Genomic DNA, 27,529 nt, shown 5'->3' with positions numbered 1-27,529 from the left:
CTCATGGATTAGTTGAAATGCAGAGAACGCATGACCTCTCCGCTCTGTCGGTGCCTGGAATTCAGTAATTCTAAACCCATGTAAGGAAGGAACCTTCCCTTTTCCCTCCGCCTTTCCCTCCATGCTCTGGCCCTGGAGACCCCTGAGGATATGGTAGGATGGCATGCGTAAGCCTATGCTCTCTGCTGCCCAGAGAGGGGAGGAGCTGGCATCAGGACCCAGCTCTGGCTTCTGCCAGCACCAGATGCTAGGCTCACACGCCAGGTCTCCTGTGTCAGGGGGTCTTAGCTTTGGGGTTTCTGTGGAAACACCTGAGGATTTGTGTCCAGTTGACCCTGACCTTTCTTGGTGGCTCCATGAGCATCTTCTCCGCCCGTCACGGGTCTTGGCTATAGGAAGCGACTAATCCCAGGTGACCTGCCTGCCCATCAGGGCCCGTGCAGGGGCCTCAGCCTGAACCAGACACCTAAGGAAAAAGAGAGGGGATAATCCCTACTGCCCCTGCCAGTGAAGATTACCAAGAGTTGGGGAAATGCTGACTTCCAGGCTGCTGGTACAGTGGTTCAAATTGCCTGTGTTTGTCACAGAGGAACAGCGTGCAGCAAGCTCGAGGCTCTGAGCTAACGGGAGAGGCAGAGCCGAGAGAAGTGAAAGCCACAGGAAATGCAACCCCCCGCACCTCCTCCCTGCCCACCACACACCCCTGCTCCCACCGGGCTGGTGCCTCCTGGGTCTGCTGCCCCCAGCCCCAGCAGACTGCCACTTCCCCTCCCCCCTCAGACGCCGTGCAGTGGGTGGTGGTTGAGGTATCCGGGGCCCCCAGCCAACTCGAGGCCCATAGGGAGCTGCATGCACCTCTCCCCGGGGTGACCTCACTCTCTCCTCTCCACTCCTCGCAGCAGCTCTACCAGATCCAGCAAGTCACCATGCCTGCTGGCCAGGACCTCGCCCAGCCCATGTTCATCCAGTCAGCCAACCAGCCCTCCGACGGGCAGGCCCCCCAGGTGACCGGCGACTGAGGGCCTGAGCTGGCAAGGCCAAGGACACCCAACACAATTTTTGCCATGCAGCCCCAGGCGATGGGCACCGCCTCCCTCCTCAGAGGACCCCGCCGACCTCCACGCCTCCTGCAGGCTAGGACACTGGTGCACAACGCCCCGAGCCTGGGGGCCGAGATTCTCCAACAGAAAGATGCAATATTTTTTATTTCCTTCTTTCTCATTTTTTTTTTCTCTAAGGAATCAATATTTCAATATGTTGAGCTATGTGTCCAATGCTATGAAATGAAAATATTAAATAACATATTTATGGCATTTTCTCAAAGAGGGTGGTTAAGAAATATTTCTTTTGTTCTACTTTTTTGGGTTCTTACCGCCACTTCTTTTAGGAGCAGATCTCCCCAGGGGTGTGTGTAGTCTCCCGGCTCTCAGAACAGCCGCTGCCCCGGGATTCGCCACCTTGTTCTGCCCTCAGGTGAAATGAGGTGACGTGTGTAGCTTCCTTTCCACTAGTGCTCTTCTCCCTGGGCCCTGCTCCTGCCCCAGAGCTCTGTGGATTTTCCTCCAGAGGCTGTGGGAACATTCCCTGCATTTACAAGACTCATTTGCCATGGAGAGTAGATGGTTTCATTCCCAAACCCTTCTCTTCCAGGGGCCCAAGGAGACTAGAACTTTGTGCATACCCCCCCTACCCCCTGTTTTCAACTTTATTTTTAAAAGCATTAAAAATTGTGCTAGTCTCCTTTGCTGCATGGACTTCAAACTGCATGAAATGCAATAAATTTCATTTTAGATAATTTGGAGTCTGGGTTTCTGTGTCTGAGGACATTCATGGGACCCTTTGCTTGGGGTTGCCTGCCTGCCTTAGGTCCTGGGCTATGTGTGGTGCATGAGCCGGATTCAGCCTGTGTCCTTCTTGACTGAGGGTCAAGAGAGAGAGAGGAAGCTCTCTCTCTCTCTCCTTCAAGCAAGGCCCTGAGTAAGTTCCTCCACTCTGGCCTTGGCACATGCTGGCACTCTGAGCTACCTGCTATGGCCATGCCCATTACCAAAAGCCTGACATCTGCCATGGAGGGCGGCCCAGGCCCCTTGTCAGCCAACAGGTCAGAAGCCGTCTACAGCCAGGGCTTGCTTCCTGTTAATTGAAGTAGGGAGGATAGAAAGAGCATGCCACTTCACTGGCCACAGAGGCCAGTGGTGAGCCGTCTTCCTTCCTTTTCACCATGCCATTTACAGCTAGAATGAGGCCTGATATCACGGGAAGAGCAGAGAACTGGGTGCCAGGAAAGGAACTCTTTGTTTTCTCAGATAGTAATATGTCATAAAACCTTGGGCAACTTCTTTCTGGGACTCTCTTAAGGGGTGGAGGCCAGGCTGGGGAAGAGGCTTTAATAGAGGACTTCAAGTCTGATCCTAAGGCCCACATAATTAATTCCCTCACCAAATATCCCCTATTGTCAACCGTGTTAAGCTCTTGGACATCTATTTCATTTTCTGTTATTTACTTAAATGGACCTTACCTGACTCCACAAGAAAAGACAATATGTCTTGCATTGAAAACATACACAGTGAAATAATAAAACATGGCAGAATTATGAAGACTGTCATTGAGTAGGAAATCTGAATCACTGAAAATGAGAACAAATGTTCTGCTTGCAATGACGGAGACAGAGTTCTTAAAATGAGGTTTCACATTTGATCCTGAGCTTCCTGACCACCAAAGCAAAAAAAGAGATGCGACCAGGTGAGAGATTCACGCTATAAAAGAAAGAAAACATTCTTTGGCAAAAGCAGATGTTCCTCGCTGTAAGGTTTTGGATACGTGGTCCCCCTCCGGTGTCATCAAGGCAGACGAAGCAGGTGATGCTGTCACCATCGGTCTGGTCTGCCCCGAAGATTCTAGCCCTGAATTTGTCTGAAGGGGATTATCTGACTTTCCCACCATCCTGTACCCAGACATGTCTCAGTGAGTCGTGCAGGTAATTTACTGATAGCCTGTGCCCAGCCCCACATGGAGAGGCTGCAGGAGAGGGCTCGTGAGAACGAGGAGCACCCGGAAGGGATTCTGGGCTCATAGAGAGGGCAGAAGCTCAGCTCATTTCCTGGCTAACTCTTCTTTATTGAGGCCATTGCACTGTCACACCTTGCTGCTCTTCCATTCAGTCCCCAAAACCCAAGCATAACTGCAATCTCAGACAAGTGAGTGAGGCCCCATTTTCCCACAAACTTCATTCTTAATTTGGAGGTATTTTGACCAGTTCCCTTACTGAGCACGTTCCCTTTAAATTTCCCCGCCAGCAGGGCCCATGCGGGTGTAAACAAACACTTCGGTACAGCCCAAGAGAGCCCCTATCTAATGCCCAGCACGATCCCCTTACATCCGGAGCACTCTTAGACATTTTTCCTAGCACTTGCAGCATCTGTCCTCCCAATGATCTTCACAGTGACCCTGCAGGGGAGACAGGGAGAGGGATGGTGATCCCTGTATTATAGATGAAGACATAGGAGGCCCAGTGAAGTGCAGTGACTTGCCCAAGGTCACTGAAGGAAGAGGGTGGAGCTGAAACCAAAACACTGGTCTCCTGACCCCCTGCATACATGGTTGCTTTCTGGCCAAGGGTGGTGGTGGTGGGGTGTGTGTATGTGTAAGAAAGAATAAGACTTTACTAAAAATGAATGGTCTCCTTTTGCTCTGTCTCCCCAAACCCATTGGTGCAGCCTTGAGTATGCATGGAATAAACAGAGCAATTAGATCTGATTTGTGGACAGCTGGTGGTTGGGATAACCCAGAGGTTGATGCTGGAGACCAGGGACCCCTGGGATTATGTAAAAAAAGACCACATGGCCAGCCTCCTTGCTGCTCAATTCTACTGAGGCCACAAGGGGGCAGCAGGTAGCACTCACCCAAGAGGCAGAGGTGTCTTGTCCAACCCTTATCCCAACTTGAGACAACTATAGGAACTATGAGGCACAACTGTCCCCTTTCTCAAGGGGTACTAGACCCTTAACTCCCTTTTGAATAAGATCCTTAATTTTTGCAGGGAGGGACCTTCCTAGGGCAACGGTGAGGGCTGGAAACACTATCCTCTCCAGAACATCACATCCAGGCAGGTGGTTAGATTCTGTTGTTCAGTTGCTTGTGTCCAACTCTTTGTGACCTCATGGACTGCAGCATGCCAGGCTTCCCTGTCCTTCACTATCTCCCAGTTTGCTCAAACTCAAGTCCACTGAGTCAGTGATGCAGTCCAACCATCTCATCCTCTGTCGCCCCCTTCTTCTGCCCTCAGTCTTTCCCAGGATCAGAGTCTTTTCCAATGAGTCAGCTCTTCACATCAGGTGGCCAAAGTATTGAAGCTTCAGCATCAGTCCTTCCAGTGAATATTCAGGGTTGATTTCCTTTAGGATTGACTGGTTTGATCTCCTTGCTGTCCCAGGGACTCTGAAGAGTTTTCCAGCACCGTAATTCGAAAGCATCAGTTCATCGCTCAACCTTATTTATGGTCAGATTTTAATAATGACTTTTTGACAGCCCTTTTTATCTCCATCCTTGTATCTTCACATTCTTTTCTCCCCTACACTCTATATTCCCGTCACACTCAAATTACTTGCTGTTTCCTGAACTCACCTCCATGTTTTCAGAAGTCCTGACCCCAGTGGCTGTCCTTTTTTAGAAATATATTTATCTATTTATTGGCTGCTCTGTGTCTTTTTTGCTGCACACGGACTGTCTCTGGTTCAGCGATCAGGGGCCACTCTCTAGTTGCCGTGCGTGGGCTTCTCACTGTGGTGGCTTCTCTCACTGCAGAGTGTGGGCTCTAGGGTGCATGGGCTCAGTAGTTGTGTTTCACGGGCTTACTTGCTCCTCGGCATGTGGCATCTTTCCAGACCAGGGGCCAAAGAAAAGTAAAAGTCCTTTTACTTCTTTTTCTAGTTATTGAACTCCTATACATCCATAAAGGCCCAGTTTAAATAACCCTTGCTGAGAAACTTCTAACTCATAGGGCAGAGCTTGCAAAGAGCTCTTTGATGCTGTCATAGCAACCTCTACAGCCTCTATTATCAATGCTCAGACACACAGTCATTTGACAAATATTTCTTTGGCACTTTCTGTGTTTCCGACATATTTTGGACATTGTGAAGATATCTGAAAACAAGCCAGATGAGCCTTGTGCTATCACGGAGCTTATACCAGGTTGGGGGCTGGGGAAGAGGAACGAGTGGGGAGGGGACAACAAACACAAGACCAGTTAGGCTCTGAACAGTCTGTTAGAGCTTTCTGGTTTGGGCTGTCTTCCTCACCAATGGTCCTTCTCCAGTTCAAGGCCGTCTCTGTGCCTCCAGAGCGCAACTTAGGGCCTGGCAGCAACAGAATGACAGCAACTGATGAGCGAGCACATGAACACAAACCCTTCCCTGAAAACAGGGCCTCCAAGCACTGCACACATTCTTCCCTCTGCTCATTGGCTCTCACTATCACTTTCCACTTGCTGGCCATTTTCTGTTGAGCACTGATGATATGCTAGGCAGAGGTATTTGATGGTGATTATTCTTTTAAGAAAATTTTGTGTAGGAAAATACATCTAAAGCTTGGTATTTAGATGAATTAAATCTCATTTCATCTTCACATCCTCATTAGGTAGATATTCTCATTAGTGAGAAACTGAGGCTCAAAGAGGTTGAGAAATTATCCAAGGGCACCAACTGGTTGAGTGGAGCCAGATGCTCCATGAAGCCTCTCATCTCAGTGGGCTCAGCCCCACGGGTCATCCCCTCTGATAGTGATTCTTTTCCTACAGAGAATGGAAGTCCCTGCCTTCCAATTCCTGCGTCGGGACCTAGCCTTTATCCCACTGATCCAGCCATCTATAGGCCTCTGTAAGGTGGCGCTGACCTCGCAGGAGGAGAGGACGCCAGGGTGGAGGGCCAGGCAAGTACCTGGTCACATGAGCAACTTGGGCCTGGCCTCCGCAAGGCCCTCAGAGCCAGACTGGCCGTGGTACCCAGCTTGGGTACTGGGCCACTACTTTGAGGGGATAAGAAGACAGCAGGCTGGCATTCAGGAGGGGAGAGCCTGAGCTGGGCCCCAGCTGCACCAGGCTGGGCTGAGCTCCTCAGGCTGGCCGGTGCTGAGGAGAGGTCTGAAATGGAGCTCAGCCCCATCACCTCTTGGGCTCCCAAGCCCTGTGCCCTTCTCTTCCAGTGAAGGTCTACGGGACAGAAGCTTTCTAAGATACTGAATGTGTCGAACTGTCTTTATTTTGCCCTTTGTTTAAATGACCGTTTGGCAGCGTGTGGGATCCTAGGTTCACAATTACTTGCCTTCAGCACTCTGAAGACACTATTCCATTGTCTTTTGGCATCTGTTGTTGCTGATGAGATGCTTACTGTCAAGTCAATTATTGGACCTTTGTAGACAAGCTATCTTTTCTTTCTGGTGGCTTTTAGAATTTCATTATTATTCTTGTTATTCTACACTTTGGTGACAAGGTGTCCAGATACAGGTGTTTTTTTTTTTTCTTTTTTCCATGTATATTTTTTGTAACAGTTTTGTTTTTAAAGATATCTTATGAGGCAGTCTGGGACTTTTAAATCTAGAAATTCATGTCTTATTTCTGGAAAGAACTTAGTCACTCTTTCCAGTATCTTTTTCTGAAAGCAATAATATATATGCTAGAGTTTCTCATTCAATTTTCTTTGTCTCATTTCTTTCATATGTCTAATTGTTTTATCGTTCTGTGCTTCATTCTGGAGGATTTCTTCAGTTCTAGCTTCTAATTCACTTATTCTCTCTTCAGCTGTATTTACTCTACTAACCCATCTACTGAATGTTGGTGAAATTAATTCATTTCTAAAATTTATAGATAACTATTCATAACTGCTACATGTTTCTGTCTGATATCTTCCTATTCTTATTTTATGGATGCTATTCCTTCCTTTATCTTCTTAACGATCTTAACTATATTAAACTTCCTTTCAGATTGTTCCATTATGTCTAGGTCTTTAAATATGAATCCTCCCATGAGAGAGGTGTCTCTCAAGACAGTGTATTTCTTATATGTTGTGGTTTATCCTTGAGACAGCTATTTTCAGCACATTTTCCTGACTGTACCCTGGGATTTGGAGGCCACTCTATGATATCCCTTGTGGCTCAGCTGGTAAAGAATCCGCCTGCAATGCAGGAGACCTGGGTTCAATCCCTGGGTTGGGAAGATCCCCTGGAGAAGAGAAAAGCTACCTATTTCAGTATTCTGGCCTGGAGAATTCCATGGGGTTGCAAAGAGTCAGATACGACTGAGCCTCTTTCACTTTCACTATGGTATGACCTCTCAGCTGTATCTGCCCAAGCCTTGTAGAAGTACACTAGCCCCAAACTAGTTCTTATATGTGTCTTTTTGGATTTTTGCATGGCATGAATATCAGATCCTGAGTCCATATCCATGTGGATGGGCTTAAGGTATCCTAATCCTATGGGCATTCTTTCTTCCCAAAGCCAGGTCAGGTGGTTAACAGGCAGAGATAATTTAGTCCTGTTTATGGCAGGCAGCACTTCCCCAGGCCAAGCACTAAGTGTGGAGCCTGACTCTAGTGGGGTCTACAGGTGTGCGTCCCACCCCATTGCAATGCAGAATCCCTCCTCGGAGGTACAGCTTCAACTCCTGCTCACCACTGGACTCTCCTCTCATTTACTGGCCTTAGAGATTTCGCATTCTTGCTTTTAAACATGGATATGTGTTTTTGTTTTTAGTTATCCAGCATTAATCTTGTACATCTGCTTCTTTAAGGGGGAGGGACTTTAATAAAGTATTCCATCAAGTTTGACCAATCAAGTCCTCTCTAGGCCTCCCATCCCCATCACTGAGCCCCCGTTCTCCTCTCTGAACCTCTACATCTCTCACCCAGTCTCATCCCTTTTTGGAGCCCCCTTCCCTGACACTCCATCTGCCATCCCTACTGTTCACGTCCTCTTCCTCCCTAAATCCTCCTTCAAGTTTCCTGACCATGGGAGAGGAGAGAAGGAAAGCTTTCCCCACTGCATTCTCAGCAACTCATAAAAATCCTTCCCCCTCATTTTCCAATGAATTCCACTGTCCCAGTGGCTCTCACTAAGAACACGGAGCCTGCCCACAGGGCTACGGTGGTGGTGTCCTCTGCATGGTCTTCTAGGAGTTGGGGTCACGGAGGAAAAATCCTGAAGGCTGAGGAGAAGTAGCACAAGGAGAGATGGCTTTGACCTTCATTCCCACACCCCCTCACCCTCAGTGTCTCCTCCTGATGGGCCCCCCCCAGCCCTGAGGATCAATGGGGGTTCACTTTCGCTGAGCTCAGTGACACTGCTCCCTCCCCACTTCCTGTGGCTCTGAGCTGACTGGCCCAGGAGACCAGCGGGGTCTGGGCCAGGGACAGCTCAGTGGCACACCCAGAGCTGGGAGAGAAACTCCCCAGATCCCTCCAGCACCTCTACCTGCCAGGTGGCCTCAGTCTCTTGTCCTCTCTGGGAAAAGGAAGCAGGCTTGATCTTTCTCTCACTTCCTCCTCCCACTGTCAGTGGAGGTGGATCCCTGGAGGTCAATAGGGTCACCCCCTGAGAACCCTCCATTCCTACTGGAAAGACTTCCCACGAGGAGAAGGGCTGCTAGGAGGAGGGAATTCTCACAGCATCTCCTGGCTCCATCCAAACACATGCCTGAAAAACGGTAAGATCGGCGGTTCACATTTGTGCAGCTCCCTGCACAGCTGTGACTTTTTCATGTATTGTTGCATTTAGTCCTCCTGATAGCCAGAGAAACTGGGGCAGAGGTGAAGTGCCCCAGGGCACCAGCTAGTCCAGAGGCAGAATCAGGAAGCCCAGACTTGACCTGTTGCTCAGCGCTCTTTCTACCGCTCCCCACAGCCCCCCACTGCCAATCTCTCTCAGTACTGTGCCTCCAACTCCCCTTCCTGAGCTCTCTCCTACAGAGCTCCAGCCTCTGCGGCATGCCTAGGCTCAGCCCCCGCAGGCTCCCTGTTTCCTATCAGGCCTAATCGGACCCTTCAGCCCCCATTCCAAGGTCCCTTGTGTCCCCCTCATCAAGCTTGCTCTTCCTCCCCATGTTCTGTAAATCCTCCCCTTTCCCACTCCACCCCTCACCTACACACACATTCACTACAGCACAGGGGTATTTACTAGGCAAGACTCTTCACCGAGTCTCAGTCTCCTTGTCTGTAAAATGGGGGTGTGAATAGTATTACCTCAGAGGCTGCTGGGGTGCTGAAACAGACGATACAGGTAAGGCATCCTACATGAAGTTCTGGGCCTCCTTCATGCGACCTGCAGGCATTACTTGTTGCACTTCTCAGCACCTCTCCAGGTCCTCCCAACCCCATCCCCAAGAAGGTTCCAACTCTGCCATTGCCAGTGGACACCACTCCTTATCTGACTTCTGGCAACACTTAGATACATAAGAAAACCCAAATGGTTTCTGGGGTGTGGAGAGAGAAGAGGAGGAGGTCTGGTGGGTGCGACCTCGACCCTCTTCACCCCGACTCAACCCAAGCACCTCTGCTTCAATGCTCTTTACCCACTGGGGTGCTACTTTAAGATTCTGTCTGTAAAAAAGGATTCTATTGTTAATAAAGCCTGAGACCCACTGGCTTAAAACCCTCTTCCTACTCCAGAAAGGAATCTGCACCCTTGGGTTGACCTGAAGTTGTCAGTCAAGGACAGGCTTGAACCTGGCCCCGTAATGAAGGTCCCTACCACTTCTAGACTGCAACCTTTTCAGACCTGGGAGTCTCAACCCCTGGCAGAAATAAGTCCTAAAGAACAGAGATTGGGGCATCTATGGTTCCCCTCAGCACTGATCTCAGTACCCAGGGCACAGTGTGTGGTGCCGGCCAGGGGTGAGAACAGGTCACAGGCAGTTCTGGACACTGGCTGTGTATCCTTAGGTGAGTCCCTGCACCTCTCTGTGCCTCAGCTTTCTTACACGCAAAGGGCTGCTCTGGTCCCAGCAGAAGCAGGGCCTGGCACAGTCGGTGCTCAGCAAATGGGAGCTCTCTCCCTGCCCACCCTTCCTCTCAATCAATACTTGCTCCATTGATGGATGAAAGTGACAATGATGAATTACAGAAGATCCTGGAGCCCTGCCCCTTCTTGTGGACAGTTGGGGAACCTGAAGCCCAGAGCCAGGCATGGACTTGCCCAGGTGGGACAGTGAGCGAGTCAGGGCAGAGCAGAATGTCTTCTGGGCAGTGTTACTGGGAAGAGATGTGGGGATTTCGGGGGGTGAGTGGGAAGGAAGCTGCTGAGGGTGGGGTGAAGGGAGCAGGTGGGAGAGAGGGCGGGAGGAGGGTGGGAAACCACAGCCTGCCCCCCTCCCTCACCTCCAGCAGGAGGCTGACTGAGCGCGCCTGAGACAGCTGTGGGCTCAGAAAAGTGTCTTAGTCACTAAAGGCTGCGCTGGGGAAAGGCCCTCCTTCCGGTCATACTCATGTCCTGGAATCCGGATGGGGCAGGAAGGCCACTGGGTGACCCTCAGAGTGACCACCTGTCCTCTCTGCAGTGGACTGTCTCCTCTGCCTCCTTCACTTTCCCATGTGTGGGTGATCATACACATGCATGCGTGCACACACACATACACACACACACTAAGCTTTCCTTACGTCCTCCTAGAACCATCATCCCCATCCCCCACTCCTTAGGAAAAGTTCCAGGACTCTCCACTTTATTTATTAATATTATTATTTGTCCTTGCCACACAGCATGTGGGATCTCACTTCCCCAACCAGGGACTGAACCGGGCCATGACAGTAAAAGTCCAAAATCCTAACCACTAGGCCACCAGGAAACTCTCACATGACTCTGCACTTTAAAAAGCGGTGGGCCTGTCCCCCTACATGTGCTTCTGCAGGAGACACAGGCCTCTGGGCCCCAAGAAACTTCTTCCTGAGATCTAACTTCCATCCGTCTAGCTACAGTCACAGTCTCTTTCTTCCTCTTGCTGCCTCTGAGAGGCTCATCTGGAGCTGGAGTTGGGAGAGGATGGGAGACCCTCTCCCGACAGGGCTCCTCACAAATTGGAAGAAAGCTGTGGCATCCAGAGGTGATGCCACACTTGATGCTCGGCTTTCCCAAAACAGACTCAATTTCAGCTCTTCTGGATGTTGAGGAAGAAGTGAAGTGAAAGTCGCTCAGTTGTGTCTGACTCTTTGCAACCCCATGGACTATACAGTCCATGGAATTCTCCAGGCTGGAATACTGGAGTGGGTAGTCTTTCCCTTCTCCAGGGGATCTTCCCAACCCAGGGATCGAACCCAGGTCTCCCGCATTGTGGGTGGATTCTTTACCACCTGAGCCACGGGGAAGCACAAAGGAAGGGGTTTGATGAGCGTGTGTTCAAGTGCCATTTCTGCCACAGAAGAAGAGCCTCAAAAAGACCCCAGGAAACCCCCTAGATCCCTTAAAACTGCCTTCCTTCCCACCATTCAAGTCCCCAGACCTTAGTCTTACCCCCAGGGCCCCTGATTGGGGAAGCACAGTCAGGTCCCCTAGTGACTGTAAAGGTAGTGCTGCATATCTAAGGGATGCTAGCTTCAGCTCATGGAGAGAGGAGGGGTTAACCTAGCTTTAGCAGTGCAGCCATAGCTGGGCCCTGGGGTCCAGAAACCTTTCCCAGCTACCAGGCAGGAGGAGGCATAACCTGCCCCGGGGGCACCAGGCTCTGGCCCCAGGGACAGCCAGAGAGATTCAGGTTAGACCCCCAAAGGCAGCCCCTGTCTTGCAGAGGGAAAACGGTCACTGTTGGGGAAGGGGTGCAAGCCGACTGCCAAGCCCAGTCGGGGACCCCCAGTTCTCTGCAGCCCCCTCCTTGCCCGCCAGCAGCTCTGTCTCTCTCCCTCTCTCTCCTTCCCCCACTGGTGCTCAGCAGATCAATGCTGCCTTTGCTGACAGCTGAGAATCGAGCTCTCCTTCCCGCCCCCTCTGCCGCCCCTCCCGCTCGGCTCCGTCCCCCGAGATCCTCCCGGAGGAACCGGGAAGAGTTTGCTGCGGAAGCGCTTCACCCTGGGGCAGGGCCTGCGGAGGGAGCGGCTGGTGGGGCCGAAGCTTTGGTCGGGGGAAGAGGGAAGGAGGATGGGGAAACACAAAGGACCACCGCGGGCGGGACCGAGGCGGGCTAACGGGAACGAAAGGGCCTCCCCCGAAGCTAGACAGAGTAGGTCAGGCACCAAGAACTTTCTAGCGGGGAAAAGTCTCGCCGTTTTGGGGTTGGATTCTGTAAACCTTTGCGAGGGGGTCGGGGGGAGACCGTCTGGCCTCCGTGCAGGTTCAGAGCCCACCTCCTAGCACCCGTGTGCCCTGAACGGTGCCCTGACCCGGAGGAGAGGCAAGGTTGCGCTTCAGACTGGCTTGGTGCGGAGCAGGCCCCTCTGATCCGAGGAGACTTTGGGAGCAGCGTGGCCTAAGCGGGGCTCTTCCCGCAGCCTAAAGAAGGGAAGGGCAGAGGTGCGGTGGGTGAGAGGGAAAGCAGACACACCTGAGCCCCACAGTGCTACGCGCGCAGGCCGTCCAGGCAGGAGCGCGCCCCGCCACACACTGCGCGGGCACGCTTAACACACCTCGCACCACGCGCACCGGGCACAGCCGACGGGGCACACCTCGGGACACTGCCACCCTCAGCGGGCGGGACCCTGCACACCGATCCACCTCGTGCCCCCGCCCCGCCCCTCCTGACTCAACCCCACCAGCTCGAGGAGCCACAGCCACCCACTCGGCACACACAGCGGGCACGTCTGCATCCACTCGCACCTAAACTCCGCGGGACGCGCGTCCCCCACCGCGGCAGCGACTCCTCGTTCCGGCGACCACACCGGAGGCGTCCCGCCCGCCCCCAGCCCGGCCTTCGGGTCCACGCAGCCCCGCGAAGCCCGGCGCGCGGCTCGCACCCGCAGGCCGGCCCCCGGGGGCCGCCGCCACGCGGTCCGGTCCCCGCCCCGACTCGGCTGCCTGCGCGGCAGGGGCGTCCTCCCGCCGCCTCCCCGCGCGTCCCCTCCCTCCTCCCGGCTTCGCCGGCTCGCTCGCTCCCTCCCGATTTGGGAAGGCGGCCTCGGGGCGGGCGGGGGCGGCGGGGGCGGGGCGGGGCGGGGGAGGCTGACATGTGAGCGGCGCGCCGGCGGCAGGTGGAAAGGCGAGCGGCATGGAGCGCGTAATAAGAGAGTTGGAGTCGGAAAGAGCCGCCCCAGTCGCCGGGGAAGCGGGCGGTCAGCGCGGGCTCAGTCGGCCCCCCGACTCCGAGCGCCCGCCCCCGGCCCCGGAGCGGCCCCGGCCCGACCCCTAACCCCCGCCGACCGCGCCCGCCCCGGGCCGCCCCGCCGGCCCCGGGTCCGAGCCATGCGCCGCTGAGCGCCCCGCGCGCGCCCCCGCTCCGGATCGGACCCGGGCCCCGGCCCCTTCCCGCCCGGCGCCGCCCATGGCCGAGGCCCCCCCGCGCCGGCTCGGCCTGGCCCCCCCGCCCGGGGACGCCCCCCGCGCCGAGCTGGTGGCGCTCACGGCGGTGCAGAGCGAGCGGGGCGAGGCGGGCGGGGGCGGCTCCCCGCGTCGCCTGGGCCTCCTGGGCAGCCCCCTGCCGCCGGGCGCACCCCTCCCAGGACCAGGCTCGGGCTCGGGCTCCGCCTGTGGCCAGCGCTCCTCCGCCGCGCACAAGCGCTACCGCCGCCTGCAGAACTGGGTCTACAACGTGCTGGAGCGACCCCGCGGCTGGGCCTTCGTCTACCACGTCTTCATGTGAGTTTGCGACCCCGAGTCCCCGGCCGCGCCCTCGCGCTGCCGCCCCGCGCGGCCCCTGCTGGAGCCTGGGCCCTGAGGGGGACGGCCGCCCCGCCCTGGCTCCGCCTCCTGTCCCCCAGCCCCGAGGCCGGCCGACCCTCATCGCTCTGCCCCCAGACCTGAGCCCGATTTCTGATCCCCTTCAGCCTGATCCTAATTCCCGCTCGCCAAGTCCTGACCCTTGCCTGACCTGGCTTCTGACCTCCCCCATCTCAACTCCTTATTTCCACCCTTTCTCCAACCCCTGCTCCTCTGTTCCAAGTACTCCCCACATCCTGCTTATTGTCCCCCATCTCTCTCCAATCTGGAGCCACTAAAGTGTGGCTCCCTCTTTTCTCTTCCTCACTTCTGTCTCCCCGTGTCCCAGACACAGAGGACCCTTTGGCCCTCCCACACTGTCACCTTCTCCACAGCTCTGTAGCTGCAGTAGGTTCCTACCTGGGCTCGCCCCAGAGATGTCCCTCTCTAGGGACGACCTCCACTCCACCCCAGCACTGGCCCCCAATTATAGGTGTTTGGGAGTCCCCTTGAGCCACCAGAGTTCTGACACTGGCATGTGCTGACTTCTGCGAGTCTTCACTCAGTCTTCCCTTCCACCCTCGTCTTCCCTTCCACCCTCAACTTCCCCGTGGCAGCAGTGGGCCATGCCGCCTGCCCTGTGGGCTCGGCCAGCTAGCCTGCCCAGCTCCCGGCCGCACCAGGGAGAGCCAGGCCTGGCTCTGAGCACCCCCAGGGGAAAAGAAAGAGGAGAGGGGTAGGTGTGGAAACACTCAGGCTGCGGGCCCCCTCCTCCCTTCACCAGGCTCCTACAACTTTCAAAAACACTGACCCTTCTTGGATGTAAAGAGTGAATTTTGGCAGCTTAGAGCTCTGTCTTGGGGGACGGCCTGGCCCAGCCGGGAACATGAGAGGCCCAGCAGATATCAGTTGAAAGACTGGGCCTGTCGCTCGGACGCTCAAAGGTGCCCGAGAGAGAGAGACAATCCCTTACTGCTGCCCCCAGAGAGGGCCTTCTGGTCTTAGGGTCTCCGGGGTGGTCCCCTTGCCTGTCCACTGGACTATCCTACAGTCCTTCTGCCTGTCTGACTGTCCTTCTGCCAGAGAGAGTCTCTGTCTGTGTGTGAGTTGTCCTGTGTCTCCGTCTCTCCTTCTGCTAGTCTGTCTTCACCCCTCTGTTGACCTGTCCAGTTATCTGTGTGCCTGTCTGTCCATCTGCCTATCCACCTGACTCTCACTCTTCTGCTCGTCTGTTTCCACCTGCCTTTGGTCTGTCTTTCTGCCTGACCTGCTGCTGCCGGCTTGCCTGCCTCTGCCGAGTCCTAACTGGCCCACAGAATTTCCGACGGGAGGGGAGGAAATGCTGGCAAAGGAGCCCCCTGACCACATGGAGGGTAGAGGAAGGGCGCTCTTTCAAGCCTGCATGTTCCCTTTTTTGCACCTCGGCGCCAGCCTGCGGGGATGACAGCCATGGCTTGGTGCAGGGACCTCGGGTGGGCCAGGTGGGGGTGGGGCAGAGAGTTGAGATTGCTCTAGACATGAGGTCAGACTTAGGGTCAGGGTCAGTGGTTAGGAGTAGCCCAATCCCCAGTGCCCATTGGGAGGGCCTGGGTGAATTTTTCGCTGCAGAGAGCGCTGTTGGAGTGCTGCGGGTTCTGTGCTGGGGTAGCAGGGACAGTGGGATCGGGCATGAGGGTGCAGGGGACTGCAAATTAAGAGCCTCTGCATTGACATCCCCTTGCCCACCCTACAGCCTGGGTGCTCGTGGAGCCTGAGACTCTCCGCGGGCCCCACTAGGGACATGACTTTTCCAAGGCAAGGCTGGGCCTAGGGAAAGCGCTAGGGCTCTGAGGTGGGGGTCTTTAGTCCCCAGGCCTGGCCTCTCAGCCCCTGTAAAGGTCACTGGGGGTGAAGGACCCGCCTCATGTCCTCTGGCCAACACTGTCTTCCCCTCCTCTGGAGGGGCCGCTCCTTCCTCTCCAGGAGCTAAATCTGCTGGTACCTTTGCCCCACATCCTGCCCTTTCTGGATGCCAGGAATGCCCTGGCCAGGACCAGGCTGGTTCTGACCATTTGTCCCCAGGAGCCCAAGGCTGAGGCATCTCTCGGGAGCTCTGGGAGATGAAATGCGGCATGAAAATGTCCGGATGTTTGGGGATCTCGGGGAACTGGTCATTCATCTTAGAGGTCATGGGGTGCTGAGGGGTCAGGAACCCCACCTCTTGCATGCTGTGCAGTCTTGGGCTGATCGCCACAGGTCTCTGAGCTTTAGATCTCTGGGCCATCAGAGTGGGGAGAAACCCCAGCCTTGTGGGCTTTCGACTTGGATGAGCAATGAATGGGAAGGACTTTGGTGAGCTGCAGGGGCCTTCGGGAATGTGAGGGATGGATGGTATTATTGGGCTTGGGGGAGGGGGCTGCTTGGGAGGCCTCTCCTGTTCTTGAGGAGCTCCAGATGGGGGTCACTCCCTGCAGGGTCTTGCGCGAGCCAGGAAGTGCTTCCTACCATTGGACTTCGACTCCGATTGTTCCACTTTTGGTCAAAATCCTTCCCCCATCCCCAGTGACCCTCACAGGCAGCCCAAACGAGGGGAGTCCAGGGTGCACAGGTAGCTAGGACCCCCTTGTGGGAGACGTGGGCCCTGGTGGGAGAGGCCCCAGCAGGGAAGCCTCTGGGAGAAAGACTCAGAGAGGAGGGAATGGAGGTGAGCAGGCCCTTTCACCCTAGGGCACACCTTCCTCACACCTGCCAGCCAGGTCCCTCTGGGCCCCACCCAGAACCCGCACCTTCTCTGGCCCCCGAGGTGTGGGCGATTGCCCAGAGGACCAGCCCTAGTTCCACCTCTTCTGCCAGCGACTGCAGCCGCTGGGAAGTGGGAACCCCCTGACTCCTGTCTTCTCGTTGAGATCCAGAAAGAGAGACTGCTAGCTCTGCGAGCCCTTCCGCCTCCCTCCAGGCCCTCGGTCCTGTCACCAAGCCCCCACTCTCCTCCCCTGGGCCCTAGGCCTTGATTTCAGCCCTCAACTCTTCACAGCCCCCGCTCTCTGGATTTTGAGAAACACGACATCACTGCCCATCCTGCTTCCGAGCCCTTGGAAGGGATCTTTGCTCCTTGCTGCCCGCTGCCAAGGGCCACGCCGGCCTCCCTTTTGAAGTCAGAGGCTGGAAGGGGCAAGTCCAAGCTGCGCTGCTGTGGGACTCTTGCAGCTCCCAGCCCCCAGCTGCCCCACGAACTTTCTCTAAGTGAAGGTTTACACTCTGTAAACATCCTCCGGCAGCCTTGTCCCTGGGGTCAGAAGCTGTGGGAATGGGGAGGGAAGGAGGCAGCGGCAGCTCCCGAAGCCCTCAGCCTCCCAACCCCGGCGTACCCCCCCCACCCTGACTGTCTGAGAAAGAACATGGCCAGCAAAGGGTGCCCAGAGCCCACCGGCCTCCCTGGGAGATGGGGCCACACATTTTGACAGCCCCATTTTGTGGATGAAAAAACCGAGGCTCTGGAGACCCATCACACAGTAGATCAGTGGCAGGTGCAAGGGCTGGAGCCGAAGACTCCTGACTCCCTGTGCAGGGTCTCCCCACTGCTCCCTGAGGCTGCCTGGGTTGGCTCTTGAAGTTTGAACTGAAATTGCTGATCACGTGTGGATCATCAGTTATGTGCCGAGCACCGAGCTAAGCGTCCTCTATAAACCACTGTCGCTGTGTCCTTCAGCAACCCGGCAAGGTGGGTGCTGGTGTCCTCCTCGTGCTGGTGAGGAAACTGAGGCTCAGGAGAGGTCCTGCAATCGGCGTGGAGGAGCCTCAGCCCAGAGCCGGGGCTGCCCGCACTGTCTTCCTCCTGCACCTCGCCTCCAGCCTGCACCCCAATCCTGGGTTGCTCAGAAGCTGTGCTCCTGCGCCCTTGTCCCTGTGTCCCTAGCACACAGGCAGTGGGGGATAGGGAGGCGGGCAGTGGCAGGATTTTGTGAAACTGGATGGCAATTGCCCGGCCTCGCACATGCAGTCACACTTTGGTTGTGCATGGCAACAGTTCTGCACACACACATCCCCACTATATGCCCATCGGTCTGTCTCACGCACGCACTCTTGGCAACTTGGACACACCTGCCCATGGATGTCATAAGAGCACACCCAGCACACATCCAGGGCAAAGAAGTCCAATCACAGCTGCTCCCACCTTTTCTCTGTCTTCACAGACACACACCTGGGTCTGCGCAGGGCAGAGCCGGTCCCATCTCCTGAGTTTTCTGCCCCTGCCTGTCCACAGCTGCAAGGGTGCCCTTATGGGTCTGTGTGTGTTTCTTCATCTGCCTTGGGCAGCCCCAGACCCATGTGGAAGGGGTGGCTGACTTCCTAGCACTTTGCCAGGCTTTGCTTCTCCTGAAGGGCCCTGTGGTGCACTGCTGGGTTCACTAAGTCACAGAAGGGGGCAGGCACTTGCCCAAGGTCACAGCTGATGAGTTGGTGGTAGAACTGTGCCTGGAACTGAGGCCTTCTGCCTCTTAGATCAGGACTTGAATGCTTTTGTTTATTTGGCTGCACCTCACACAGGATCTTCAATGCAGCATGCGGGATCTTTAGTTTAGTTGCAGCATGTGGGATCTAGTTCCCTGCCTAAGGATTGAACCCAGACCCCCTGTATTGGGAGCACAGATTCTTAGCCACTGGACCACCAGGGAAGTCCCAGATCAGGATTTTAGATACTATTTTTCATCGCTCAGCTGATCAGGAAGATTGCTCCAAGAACTTGGCCCTGCAATGGCAAAAGTCTTGGGTTGTGACCCACATTTTCTGTACTGCTGTTTTTCAGTCTCAGTCCTTTAGGTTGGTCTTTGTAAGAAGGGAAGTGGAGAGGCTATCCTGCTAGCCTTCCAGCCCTTCTTCTATCTCTCGCCCTTCCCCTTCCACTCCTTTGCTCCCTCCTTTCCACATTCTCCTTGAGGGGTCACTGGAGCATGTTGGATCTCTTATTGTCTACTACCCTATCCCAGCTCCATGGTACATTCATTCTTTCCATCGAGGAAGCCCTGCTGGATGTCTAACTTCAGTGTCTGTTGCTGCAGAAATCTATATTTTCAGAATGTTGGAGCCAGGAGAGTTTCAAGAGGTGGTTCTTCTTAGGCTGATGGCAGCACTTTGAGTGGGTGATAAATTTAAGGTTCTCAGAGCCAGTCAAGGGAGCTGAAATGGCCTGGGGAACAGGGAGAGAGGAGGGCTCTGCAGACCCAGAGGAGGCCATGTGGGGAACTTCTCCAGACTTGGAGAAGCCAGCTGGAGGTTTTCTCAGCTCCTTTCCTCCGCCCCCATGCACACCTGTGGGTCTTTGGCCAGGACCGACCTTCTTATGGGCTATGGGGCCCCGGCAGGGAATTCTGAGTGTTTGACAGTTGTGGGGCTGAGATGGATGAATAGGGGGAACTTTTCATTTCCCCAGAGGTTGCCCCACCGAGGTTAAGAGTATGGGATCTGAGTCTGCCAGATTCGGGTTCATTTCTCCTTCTATTCTTGGCAGTTATGTGTCCTTGGGCAAGTTACTTAACCTCTCTGAGCTTCTGTTTTCTCATCAGAAAAAAATAGGACGCATAATACCTGCCTCTAGAACTGTCAGGGCCAAGTGAGGGGGAGCACCTGAGTATCACCATTATTATTATATTGTTGTTGTCATCGCGCTCCTCCCCAGGGAGATGTTTGATGGATGTCCTTGTCGGCACCGTGAGTGTATCTGGGTGTTCCCCAGGACAGAGCAGGAGCTGCGTTCCCCTGGGTTGCGGGGTGAGCAGCTCGGCACGGGGAGCCTGAGGACGTGTCTGTGGGCGTCTGAGGAATGCTCCGCGGCACTCTCTCTGTTAACCCTCTCAACCATTACATCAGCTGGGCACCAGTTATGCTCACGCCCACTCGAGGAAAGTGGGGCTGGTGAGGGGACGTCACACACCTGCTCAGGGTCCTGCAGCTAGTGAGATGGTGGCTCCAGGACGCCAAGCTGGGTGCCTAGCATCTCACTGACAGTTCCTTCCTTCACTTGACACATAGAGTTAAAGAGCGTCAACTCTGTACCAGGTCTGGGGAGGCAGAGGGAGACCGAGCATGTCTGCCCCAGCCTGGCGGTGGTGGTGGGGGCTGTCCAGTGAGGAGGCTGTAGAGTCTGTCTGGACCACTGGGCTTTCCTGCCTCCTCTCCCAGGGGCTCCCAGAGAGGGTGGAGGTGTGTGCCTGTCTGCGTGCATACAAAGAGGAGGGCATCCATGAGAGTGTTACTGCACAGCTGAGGTCAAACCCTGCAGCTAGCCTGGCCCCAGGCAGGCAGAAGTGGAGTTGTGGGACCCAGGGGCATGTGCAGGGAGGGGAGGGCCGCCCCCCCCCCCGGCCCCTGCCCCTGCCCCGCTCTCTCCTGAGCTTGCTGTTCTGTGGATAGGCACAGGGCATCCCCAAGGAGATTGAGAGGTCTCAGTCCCAACACTTGGCTGGGAGGATGCCTGCCCCCTACTCCACCCCAGCCCCTGAGCCTCACTGTCCCCCTCTGTAAAATGGGGCTAAACGGGAAAGTGGGCTGGTAAGGGCTGCCTGGCACAGTGGGACTCTGGATGAATGGGAGGAGCCTCTGTCTCAGACCTTCAGCCTTGTAGGGTGCAGGGTGGTGGGAGTTCTCCAGCACATTCTCCCTGAGCCCCCCCGCCCAGGAGTGGGCTGCACTGAGAAGGGCACTCAGAAGACTGCCTGCCTCCAGCGGGGACCCTGAGGGGCTGGGGAGAGGGTGCTGATCAGACTTCTGGGGCCCCTATAAAGCCCCCACTGCAGGACTCCAGGTTTTCTGGGCAACTTTTGTCCCTCAGGCAGGATCTGCCTTCCCTGGGGGTTGGCACCTGGGGGGTAGTGAGAATAGGAGGGGCAGCCCCAGGCAGCAGACTAATTGAGCTGGGAATCCGTGGGCAGTGCCTGAGGGAGGGAGGCGAGGGAGCAGGGATTCAGCGATTCTTTCCTTTCTGAGATTTGGGGAGCGGTGGGTGGAGTGGGGTCTCCAGCCCAGGGGGCCTCCCTAATCCCTGCAGGGAAATCTGGGGAAGGCTTTCTCCTGAGACTCCTCAGACATCCAGGCCAGGCAGCTGGGGAAGTTGGGGGGAGCTGGAGATAAATGGACCCACTGAAGCAGGTGAGATGGAGGTCAGACAGCAGGAAGGACTAACTGCTCCACACCAGGAGGCAGAGTGAGATTCCCTGGGGTACCCTTTCCAGTGCTGGGGAGCCCATCTCAGGCTGGGTTGGACAAGATTTACTCTGCTCATTGTCCCCATCAAGCAAGTGGCCCCTCACAATGTGATGGAAGGAGAGTGGATGGAGCTGCTTGAGCCCCTCTGTTGGGGGCGGGGGAGGAACAGATCAGGCACCCTTGAGCGTTTAGGGAGGGTGGCCACAGGCTACCTCTCTTCCATCCTTGCTTCCCTGCTGCTCCTCCCTGGGAGCCTCAGGCCCGTCCAGGTCACTGTCTTTGGGTTTATTTTTTGCTGGGCTTCGCTGTCCCCTGGGAGGGGAGGGGTAGGGAGAGAAAAAGGGAGAAGGAACTGCTCTGTCAGCACAATCCCGGCGCCTCTGCTCCTGCCCTGCTTGGCCCGGCTGCCACCCTCTTCTGGAAGGACCCGGCCCTGGGGACAATGGGGCCCCAGACCTGTGTGGGACCACCTTCCCTGGGGCAAGACCAGCAGGTCTGGAACAGGCCTTTCTCCCCTCACCCTTCCTCCTGCCGCAGAGCATCAAAACCAGAAGTGCCTCTGAGCTCAAGCAGGTCATGGCTTCACTTCACAGTTGGGGAAACTGAGGCCAGGAGGAAGAACCCAGCACACCTGGGGCCTTCTCCACCTCCCCTCCGCAATAGATGAGAGTCATGCCAAAGTCGCTGAGAACAGAGGGAAGCTGCCTGCCAGTTCCACCCTGTCCTCTGAGAGTTGGGGGCAGTCCCTGATTTCATTTACTCATCTAATCTTCCAGCCTCTGGGGGCTGGTAACCATCTGGTGGGAGAGACACAGGATGGAAGAGGAACACATGAACCATGCCTCTCCCCCCAACCCCATGCCCTTTGTCTTCCTTTTTGTTGAAAAATAAATTAGCCCCATTTTACAGATAGGGAAAGTAAGGCCCAAAGTCAATATAGCTAATAAGTTGTTGAAACAGGATTTGAACCCAGGATGTGGCCCCTGGGATTTTGCCCTGCTGCCTCCTTGCTCGCACAGGCCCTTCCCTTGGGCTCTTCCCAGGGTTCTGTCAGCTGCCTCCTCCTTCTGCTCCTTGAATATCAGGGCTCCTGGGGCTCTGTCTTGGGTCCTCCTCTCCATGTACAATTTATGTGTGGGTGAGGGTGTGTCTCACATACTCCTCTGACTTGGGGCGGTGGTCACCTCTGTGATGACAGCCTCCCACTCTGCAGTTTCATTCCTAAGATTCCTGGGGATGCCTCTTCATCCCCAAGGAACCTAAGGCTTGGCATTTGTCTCCAGATCTCCCCTCCCCTCCCCAGCAGTGACTTCTCTACCCCTAGGGCCCAAGTCAGGAAGCCCTTTCTCAAGCATCCTTGGCTCCTCGCCTAAGAAACAGCTTGGAGTGCGCCCAGGTGTGCCTTTAATACTCCAGATGCTTTTCCTTCTGCCTCAAACTCCCTCCCCTCTCCCGCCCACCCCATCATCTAGAGAACTCCTATCTTTCCTTCAAATCCCAGTTTGAACCACCACTTCTCCTTGGAATCACTGCACGCTCCACCTGAAGCTTGACTGGGGGCCCTTCAGAGACCCCTGAGCTCTACTCACCCACCCTTGTGTGTTCTGGGCTCCTCTCGGTGGTGGGGGTTGACCACAGTTCTGGGTTGGTAATCAGTGAATGTTTGCTGAGCCAGGGAATGAAGGTGACATTGAGGCAGGCTGTAAGGATGAGAAGGGTTTTGCTGATTAGAGAGGAGTGGAAAAAGGACCCCTAGGTCCTCTGGGTGCAGGCAGTGAGCTGGAAACGCTTGTGATTTTTGTCCTGAACGCGCTCCAGGTGGCGGCAACAGCTAGAGAAAAGGCTTTGAGGTGGTAGTCTGCCCCTCTACCCTCTTCGCCCCAGGATCTGCAGAGTCTGGTGTGTCCAAGGCCCTGAGGGTCAGGCTATAAAGGTGGGCTTTACCCTGTGGATGACGGAGAGCCATAGGCAGGTCAGGGAGGCACCACTGGCTGGGAGCCTGGGCTTGATTGATCTCTTCTCAGAACTAGGGCTCTGCAAACATGAGACCACTTAGCTCCCCAGGTACTGCTATGTGGCAGCAGTATTCATGTTCCCATTTTGCAGATAGGAAACCGAGGCTCAGAAGGCGGGAATCATGTGCCCCAAGTGACATGACTTGGTGGAGTCAGGACTCAAGCCCGTGTTTGTGTGACTCCCAAGCCCAAGCTCCAAAGGAGTCTCACATGCGTCAGCAGACCCAGGCTTTTTTCAGTGACCTCAGGCAAAGCTGAGAGAACTAAGGACAACGTGGTGACTTTTTCATAAAGCTAAACTTATTCCATTTAAAGGACTGTCATTTAGTCTGAGATTATGTCCTTTCTCTTATGAAATGATGGGCCTGGGAATTTTTTAAAGAATGTCCTTACTTGGCGAAATAAAAAAGTTGACAACCTCATGCAGTCCCTAAATTGTTTTTGAAAATTCTACCCGTGCGTGAAATCCCTGAGTCTGGGCGCCATCCTGCCTCCTCCGGTCTGAGCATTGGGACCGGAAGTGGGAGGAGTCCAGGTAGGAAAGGAAGGATTAGAGGGCTGGGGGGCGGCTGTCAGTCTGCCCTTTCTGTTTCTCCTGGGCCTCCGGGCCAGCCTGCCCTGGAGTACAGCGAGGACCAGCCAGGGCTCTTGCCAAGACTGGTCTGCACGGAGGATGGGGCAGGTCACCCAGGATCAGGGCTTGCCCCTCAGTTAAAAGAACACTGAACCCAGAGTCGGCAGGCTGGGGAACGGTGCCCACCTCTGCTTCTTAAAGGCTGTGTAACCTCAGGCAGGTGACTCAGCCTCGCTCAGGCTCTTGCTTCCCATCATCCATGGAGAAGGACAATTATCATCTCTGCCTGCCCCCAGCATCAAGTGCCTCATGGACTATGAAGTGCTGTGAGGAACAGAGGGCCTCCTGCGCTTCTACCCTCCCTTCTCCCCAGCGCATGCTCCCTCTTCTCACCCTGGCCTGAAGAGCATGTATTCCAGACTGGCAGTTCCTTTCCTCAGGAGCCCCTGCAGAGTAGCTGGAGGCCTGGGGGCAAGGTGGGGGGGTTCTCTATGACAACCTTACTGGGGCCAGGCTGAGAGACCCAGAGTTCTAACGTTTTTCATATACTAATGAGTTTCATAGTCTAACTTGTATGGGGTGTGGTGCCAGATGTGGGGTATTTTCCACATGCTACTGTACTTCATTTAATCCTTTTCAGAGCCCTTGGAGGTAGGCACTGTCATTACGCTATTATATAGAGGAGGATGCTGTTCTGTGCTTATCGCTCAGTCGTGTCTGACTCTTTGTGACCCTATGGACTGTAGCCTGCCAGGCTCCTCTGTCTATGGGGATTCTCCAGGCAAGAATACTGGAGTGGGTTGCCGTGCCCTCCTCCAGGGGATCTTCCCAACCCAGGAATCGAACCAGGGTGTCCTGCATTGCAGGCAGATTCTTTACCAGCTGAGCTACCAGGGAAGTCCATAGGAGAGGATACTGAAGCTTAAATGGTCAGCATGTGCCCTGTCACACAGCCACTAAGTGGTGAGTATCCAGGAGGACCGACTTGAAGCCTGAGTGGGAGGGCCTCTGTGATGTGAGAAGGTGGAAGCAGGTTCACTGGGCCCCAGTGGGCGAGCCAGGGTGGAGGACACTTGCAGTATACACGGGGAGTGTGGTTTGGGCTGGGAAAGCAAGACACACCATCTCGCTGGGTGACTTCAGGCAGTTACTTCCCTCTCTGAGGTTCAGCCTCCCCTGTTGCTGGGCCTCCCAATAATAATAAAGGTAGTAAGAGCCTGTGCTTATGGAGGACCTGCTGTGTGCTGACACTGCTCTGAGGACTTGCTGGTTTTTCTTTCACTTTTTCAGTGACCAGAGGAGGTAGGTCCTATGGTTATGCCCATTTTTCAGATGAGGAGGCTGAGGCACAGAGAGGTTGAGTAACTTGCGTGAGTATAGGTTCTGGGGCCAGGAGTCAGTCAAACCCCAGAATCTAGCTCTAGAGGCCGTCATCTTTCCCACCAGATTATTCCTAACTGGGAGCTTCCCTGATGGCTCAGGCAACCCACTCCAGTATTTTTGCCTGGAGAATCCCATGGCGGGCTACAGTCCCTGGGGTTGCAAAGAGTTGGACACGACTGAGTGACCGAGCACACACATGCATACCTAACTGGCCCCCATGGGCCTGCCTGCTGGGAGGCTGCTGCAAGGACCAGCTGAGCCTTAAAGTTCAGGTTCTGTCTCTACCCCAGTTCTACACTTTCTTGCTCTTTCATTTGGGAAGCCTTGCCTGGCAGTCCTTGAGGGGCCAGGCCCTATCCCAAGAGCTGGGGACAGAGCAATGAATCTGACTCTCCCCTGCTCCCTGGCAGGAGATGTGCCAGGCGGCTGGCAGCTGTCTGGGTGGAATCCTGTGGGGGCCCAGCTCAGAGGAGCCGAACCCAGCCCCAAACTGGCGGTGACTGGGAAGGCTTCCCAGAGGAAGAGGTTTCAGTGGAGACCTGAAACGTGAGGAGTCAGAGTCAACCAGGCAAAAAGGAGGAGGGAACAGCATTCTGGGCTGAGGGACGAGCATGGGCAAAGCCCTGAGGTGGGCTGAACGTGACCTTTGCAAAGAACTGAGAGAGGGCAGGAGAGTGGGAGCCTGGACGGGGCAGGAGGTGTGCAGACGAGAGGCTGGAGCGTGAGTGAGGCCAGGCTGAGAACTGCAGGCTGAGGAGCGGAGACTTCCTGGAGGAGACTGGCCTCAGGAAAGAACTGGGGACAGGAGTGCCATGGGCGAATTGGTGTCTGAGAAACGCCCCTCTGGGTCTAGCAAGGGAGGCGGACTCCCGTGGGGCGCTCTGGGGCTGCCACCCGCCTGGCCTGTCTTTCCCTCTGCCTTCCCCTCACGGCCCAGCCATCTGAGCGGCTCCTCTGGAGCTGCCCACTAACCCTGCCAGGGCCGGGCTGGACCTGGCCTGAAGCCCTAGGGTTTTTGCCTGTATGGAAAGTTCAGCTGCTTATGCAAAGCCTGGCCTGGGGGAAGGTGTGTGTGAATGAGTGGAGGGAGGCCTTGGAAGCAGAGTGGGTAGGTGCAGGCTCTGATGGGGGTCTGGGGTCTGTGGGGGTCCCCAGAACAGTGATCTTAGAACAGCCCCACAAGAGCACCCGAGTTTAGCCCAGTGGATGGTGGGGTACCCGGGGGAAAGGGGCAGAGCCCACAAGGCCTAGCCTGTTGAACTCCTTGCTCCCTGTCTGCCAGTTAGGGTGTGGAAATCACTGACCCCACCCAGCCCCCTCAGTCTACTGATGCAGAAACTGAGGCCCAGAAGAGGGCATGCAACAAACTTAGGCTAGTGGCAGAGCACAGGCTTAGCCCAAGAGTCCCGATTGTCCCCATCAATAATGAAGAGCCAGTGCAAACCTCTCAGCAGCGCTGGCCTGGGCTCATGTCCCCTCTGTGTGGTCTTGGGAAGGTCTCTTCACATCTCTGAGCTTCGGCCTTGGGGTCCAAAATGCTACCTCATACTGGGAAGAGCATCACCTCTCCCATTTGAGGCTTTAAGGCATGCCTGACCCATCATGCTGCTGCTGCTGCTAAGTCGCATCAGTCGTGTCCGACTCTGTGCGACCCCTTAGATGGCAGCCCACAAGGCTCCCCCATTCCTGGGATTCTCCTGACAAGAACACTGGAGTGGGTTGCCATTCTCCAATGCATTATGGGGCTTAATCAATGTTTACTCAATGAATCTCACTGAATTCTCACAATGCTGGAGGAAGATATTTATTACACTGTTTTTATACTGAGGCCCAGGAAGGAGAAGTGACTTGCCCAAGGGCATTCAGCTGAGAAGTGGCTGATATGGGGCTGGAGCCCAGGTGTCTGGGCACCTGTCTAGGACCTCTGATGGACACGGGTCCTATTTTGAGCTCTCAGTGAAAAGCAGCTGGTGTCCCAAGCAGGCTCCGTCCGTTGGTTGGCCAAAGTGTGTGTGTGTGTGTGTGTGTGTGTGTGTGTGTGTGTGTATGTGAAGTTAGGCTGGCTGGCAGGCTGGAACTCAGCTAGCATCAACCCCTGTGCTTCTGTGCTTGGGCCAGGCTGCAGCTGCTGCCCCATTGGGAAGGGACCTTTCCACTTGCCCTCCTGCATCAAGGTTTTTTTCTCGTGGCCTGCCTAGCTGGAGAGAAGAGCTGGTCATGGCATGACTAACAGGGCACCTGCCAGCCCCTCCCACGCTGGAGTCTGGCCATCTAATGCCTTGCACATGACAGGCATGGGGTGGGCACAGGGTGGGGAGAGGGATTTGTACTTTTCTAATCCAGGGGCTGCAGCCCTCTTCCGTCTTGGCCAGGGCCGTGGGAGAGGTTTGTCCCTGGCCGCCACCCCTCCATGCCTAGCAGCCCCAGCTCAAATCCCTGGCAAGTGCCTGGCTCCTCTGCTTGGGGCCTCCCCTTGCCCTGCCCATGCTCCCCGCCCCACCCCCACACCAACTGAGGCCGAGTTGGGACCTATGGGGGCAGATGCTGGGGTGTCTGT

The 27,529-nt window shown here is 55.4% G+C and overlaps 2 protein-coding genes across 8 annotated transcripts in view; both read left to right on the top strand.

Moving 5' to 3' along the window:
- The window catches only part of NFYC (nuclear transcription factor Y subunit gamma), a 65,129-nt gene extending 63,334 nt beyond the window's left edge, over nt 1-1,795 (top strand). For 5 of the 6 annotated variants that reach the window (XM_019957727.2, XM_019957729.2, XM_019957731.2 and 2 more), the window contains one exon: nt 900-1,795. In XM_019957727.2, coding sequence (XP_019813286.1) covers nt 900-1,019 — 120 coding nt within the window. In that variant the 3' untranslated portion in view covers nt 1,020-1,795. The remainder of the gene's footprint in view (nt 1-899) is intronic. The other variant, XM_019957733.2, reaches the window with a different exon arrangement.
- Nucleotides 1,796-13,444: 11,649 nt separating this feature from the next.
- KCNQ4 (potassium voltage-gated channel subfamily Q member 4) overlaps nt 13,445-27,529 on the top strand; it is a 58,761-nt gene continuing 44,676 nt past the window's right edge. For both annotated transcript variants that reach the window (XM_070786762.1, XM_070786761.1), the window contains exon 1: nt 13,445-13,758. In XM_070786762.1, the coding sequence (XP_070642863.1) occupies nt 13,445-13,758 (314 nt within the window). The remainder of the gene's footprint in view (nt 13,759-27,529) is intronic.

Source organism: Bos indicus, chromosome 3, assembly GCF_029378745.1.
Source record: "Bos indicus isolate NIAB-ARS_2022 breed Sahiwal x Tharparkar chromosome 3, NIAB-ARS_B.indTharparkar_mat_pri_1.0, whole genome shotgun sequence".
Taxonomy (NCBI): Eukaryota; Metazoa; Chordata; class Mammalia; order Artiodactyla; family Bovidae; genus Bos; species Bos indicus.
This window is presented reverse-complemented; position numbering and strand designations above follow the sequence as displayed.